The 4313-nt window shown below is 64.0% G+C and overlaps 3 protein-coding genes across 3 annotated transcripts; 2 read left to right on the top strand and 1 right to left on the bottom strand.

Annotated features, from left to right (window-relative positions):
• Nucleotides 1-1015: 1015 nt before the first annotated feature.
• Nucleotides 1016-1579, top strand: EMIHUDRAFT_223816 (hypothetical protein; the record flags this gene model as incomplete). The annotated part of the gene is made up of 1 exon (XM_005791350.1): nt 1016-1579. The coding sequence occupies one exon, from the start codon at nt 1016-1018 to the stop codon at nt 1577-1579; it is 564 nt and encodes a 187-aa protein (XP_005791407.1).
• Nucleotides 1580-1897: 318 nt separating this feature from the next.
• Nucleotides 1898-2953, bottom strand: EMIHUDRAFT_439928 (hypothetical protein). Its single transcript, XM_005791351.1, has one exon. The coding sequence runs from the start codon at nt 2940-2942 to the stop codon at nt 2085-2087; it is 858 nt and encodes a 285-aa protein (XP_005791408.1). The 5' UTR covers nt 2943-2953; the 3' UTR covers nt 1898-2084.
• Nucleotides 2954-3442: 489 nt separating this feature from the next.
• Nucleotides 3443-4300, top strand: EMIHUDRAFT_223818 (hypothetical protein; the record flags this gene model as incomplete). Its single annotated transcript, XM_005791352.1, has 1 exon — nt 3443-4300. A coding segment is annotated over one exon (858 nt), but the record flags the coding sequence as incomplete, so codon positions are not given.
• Nucleotides 4301-4313: the final 13 nt, after the last annotated feature.

Raw genomic sequence — 4313 nt, forward strand, 5'->3', positions numbered from 1 at the left:
GGGGTGTCCCTTCGCAGGAAGTGCCGCGGCGCCTCGCTCCATCGCATGGATGCCATGCATGCACCTCGGCTGTTCTCGGCTGCTCTGTCTAGAGTAGCCTCTGCTGTCTCTGCTCTCCTCTCGGCTAGTCTCGACGCCTCGCGGCGGTCCACTGGCTGTGCTTTGGGATTGCCCGCCCGCCCACGAACGGCCTCCGGGATTCAAACAAAAAATAGCCAAGGCCCTCTCGCAACCCCTCCGACCCCCTGGGACCCGTGGGCGTCGAAGAGGCGCTCTCGGGGGGCCGTTCTGAGTTCATACTACCTCGAAGTACAATATACTGCGTCAAAGCACCGGCCCTGAGTCCGCGCTTGCTTGTTGAGCACTTGAGCACTGGATAGGGTCGACTCCGCATGGTACGGGACCCCTCGATCGTCTCGCCCTCCCTCACTGGTGTGTTCATTGGGGGGGGTCATACTTGCTTGTTCTTTTGCTTGTTGATCCAGTCGGTACGCTCCTTGCGCGCCTGCTTGTTGATGTTGTCGGCGTCGCCCGCCACCGCCGCCTTGGAGATCTGCTGCGTGTGGTGGACGACGAGGAGGAGGCGCTCGCCGACGCCGCCCCGTACACCGTCCGGTCCGTGTTGGTGCCCGCCGCCTCCTTGGCGAACACGTGGAGGAACTGCTTGGTGGGCGGCGCAATGCCTCCCAAAGTTTCCACTAGCACCAGCCGCGTTATGGCTTTCTTGACCCAATTTGGTATCGTAGTAATTCGTCACGAGCCCGTATCCGTCTTGACCAACCCCTTTCCCTACGCGTGCGAAAGAAATAGCTGCGAACCCGTCCGGCACGAAAATCTTCTTTTTCGCACGACACCGGGGTGTCGCTGGTAAAATTCTTTTTCGGTCCTGCTCGACCGCGGCTCGGCGGTTCGGATGCGCGCTCGCACTCGGCAATCCTGGAGACGGCGCTCGTCGCAGCGCCGCTGCAGCGCCGCGCCCGCTGCCGCCGTCCAACTCGAGCCTCGCCGCCGCTGGATGGTCGTCCGCGACTTCATCTCCGAGGCGGAGCGGCTTGCGCTCCTCAAGAAGGCCAACACGCACCTGCAGCGAGGCGAGCTGCATCCAAACGCGTGCGGTCCCTGCCGCTACTACGCCAAGGCCGACGACGCGCCCGCACTCTACGTCGACGCGCTCCTCAAGGCGCTCACGCGCCGGGCTGAGCGTTGCCTCTGGCTTGAAGGCGTGCCTCCTGACCAGATCCTTGGCCGCGTCATCTCTCTCATCCAGCCGGGAGGCTTCATCCACCGGCACACCGACGCGTACGACCATGGCGTGCCGGGCAGCCGGCCGGAGCGACACCACCTCCGCTGCAATATTGTCGTGTCGCTGCAGCACCCCTCCGGCCGGCCCGTCATTGAGGGGGAGGCGCTCGAGGTGGGCGAGCGCGACATGTGGGTCTTCACCGCGTCGAGGCACATGCACCAAACGGCGCCGCTGCAGGGCGGAGACGCGCGCGTGGTCTACGGCTTCGGCTGGAGCGTGCCGAGCGACCACGCGCTGCGGCAGCCGCCCGAGCGCGCCGTGTGGGCCGAAGACTAGCACTACGAGGTGAGCAGGACCTCGACAGTTATAAGGTAAGGTAAGGTAAGGTAAACTTCTCCACACACACGAGTGGTGGGGCAAGGGGGGGCAACCCTCGCATCTCCACGTATGACGACAGGAGCCCCCGCACGGCCACGGGCCACACGCGCCACGGCATTCAAAGTGCAAGGCCGCCAGTGGCAGTGCGCGTGGGTGAGCGGTGTGTGTGTGTGTGTGTGTGTGTGTGTGTGTGTGTGTGTGTGTGTGTGTGTGTGTGTGTGTGTGTGTGTGTGTGTGTGTGTGTGTGTGTGTGTGTGTGTGTGTGTGTGTGGACAGTTATCAGTTTTCACATTTCAGTAGTGGGACAAAAACATACACACATGACGAAACGGCATCGATCACCTTGGTCCTTGACCGTTCACACCTCAAACAGGAAGCCGACCGGCGCACGCGGAGCTACGTAGCGACCCACCGCGAGACTTCTTGGTGCGCGAAACACTGGCGACGAACGCCTCCTCGCTCTCTAGCCACCGCCACCGCCATCGCCGCCGCCGCCGCCGCCGCCACCGCCGCCGCCGCCGCCGCCCGGCATGGCGACCGCGGCCTTCAGCTTCTTGAGCGGCATCGGCTGGATCCACAGCCGTCCCGGGCCCGTCATCTCATTCAGGAAGAGGCCCTCGCCGCCGCAGCAGCACATGAGCAGGCCACCCGCGCGGCGGACTGACAGGTTGACCGAGGGCTCCCAGGCTAGGAGCGAGGAGGTGTCGATCACGTAGACCTCTCCTGGCGCGAGGCTCTTCTCAACGATCGCGCCGCCGCCGCAGAGGAAGGCCACGCCGTCGCCCGTCATGACATTGTAGAAAAGACCCTGCCCGCCGCAGCAAGCGGCGCCGACGGTGTCCGCGCGCTTGATGGAGAACTCGGTGGTGGTCGCGACAGAGGCGAACCACGCGCTCGCACTGAGGTGCAGCCCGTTGTAGTTGGACATGTCAAACGGGACAACCTTGGCTGGCCACGAGGGCGACGCTGCCATCGGGACGTCCTGGAACGTCTTGTTCTCAAACATCAGGCGAAACAACGAGCCGCCCGCGCAGCAGGCCCGCATGCACGCCTGGCCAAAGCCGCCGTCCGTGCCAATCTCGGGCATCAGTGACGCGTGCATGTGCACCATCTTGCCAGGTTCCATGCGCATCACCTGCCCCGGCCGCAGCATCACCTCCACCGACTGCGCCTCGTCGCCGAGGATCTGGTAGGTGACTCCGTTCTCGCTCACGGCAGTCTTTGGCTTGGTCGTGTAGACTAGACCCGAGAGGAGCGGGGTCCCGACCACGGGCTCGGCCGCATCGTCGGAGGGCAAGAGGGGCATCGCGGACAGGGCCATGTCGCCGAGGAACTGTGAGGCGGGGTGTCTTTTCTGGCCGCGTCAGAAAACAGCGCGGATTTCTCTCTATTTCTTTCTACTTTCTAAGCGACCAGCGTAACGGGAGCCGCCAGCGACCAGCACAAAGAAACGATATTAGCGGCGCCGCGGCTGCTCACTCTGTTTGTCCCTGGGGGGGTCGACGAGCCCCCCCCCCGGGGGGATCAGAAGTGATAAATTGATGCACTTGATGCAAGCAAGGAAGGAGCAAGGGTGCCATTGTGCGCTACTACCTACAAAAAAAGTTGTTTGTGTGTCTAAGTTGCCCAACAGCCCAAGTCAGACACTGAAGCCTCTGTTAGCGGAGCTAGATCTGACGGTGGTCGGTGGTGAACACGGCTCTCATTCGCTCCTCCGCGCCCGTCACCGCTCACGTAGCGCTCCACGTGCCGTCCCGGCCGCCCGCGCTTACTCGTAAAGAGACATCGTTTCATCCGACGTTTCGGGCACCACGCGGCTGCATGCAGGCGGTCCGTGAGCGCTTGACGGTGGCGGTCCGCGCCCGTTCGGTGAGCAACCCGGACCACATTCAGATCCGCCCCGCGAGCAGCACCGTCCGGGTGGTGCTGCCGCCAGAGCTCGCGAGCGCAAGGTCCGACAACCAGAGGTCGTCGTGGGAGTGGACATACGATCACGTCTTTGGTGGCGAGTCGAGCCAGGAGAAGATCTTTGACGAGACCGTCGCACCGGTGGTGGACGCCGTGCTCCGCGGCTACAATGGCACGGTGCTCTGCTTTGGACAGACGGGAAGCGGCAAGACGTACACGCACACTGGCTCAACGAGTCAGTTTGCACAGCGCGGCGTCGCGCCTCGCGCCATCGCCCGCGTGTTCAGCCACGCAGCTAGCCAGCCCCAGTACGAAACCTTGGTGACCGCCTCGTACCTTGAGATCTACAACGACACCCTCGTCGACTTGCTGACGGAGCTTCCGGGGCCGGGGCCCGAATCGCTCTCGCTGGTCGATTGCGAGTCCAGCACAACTGTGCGCGGCCTCCGCGCCGTGGCGGTCGCGGACGAGGCGGCGGCGCTCGAAGTGCTCTTTACCGGTGAAAGACGGCGCTCTGTCTCCTGCCACCAGCTCAACGACCGCTCCTCGAGAGGGCACGCAGTCTTCACGTTGTCGATGGAGTTCCGCTCGCGCGTCGAGTCGAGCGGGCGCGTCACGCGCGCAAAGTTGGTCTTCGTCGACCTGGCCGGCTCCGAACGGCTGAAGAAGACACAGACGTCCGGCTGCCTGCGCGGGGAGTCGGTCTACATCAACCAGTCCCTCACCCACCTCGACCAAGTGGTCGTGGCGGCGGCCGTCTCGCGGGGCCCCGTGCCTTACCGGA

This window comes from Emiliania huxleyi, assembly GCF_000372725.1.
Source record: "Emiliania huxleyi CCMP1516 unplaced genomic scaffold EMIHUscaffold_113, whole genome shotgun sequence".
Taxonomy (NCBI): Eukaryota; Haptophyta; order Isochrysidales; family Noelaerhabdaceae; genus Emiliania; species Emiliania huxleyi.

Coding starts and splice junctions, on each gene's coding strand:
- EMIHUDRAFT_439928 (XM_005791351.1), bottom strand. CDS start 2,942: ATGGCCCTGTCCGCGATGCCCCTCTTGCCCTCCGACGATGCGGCCGAG.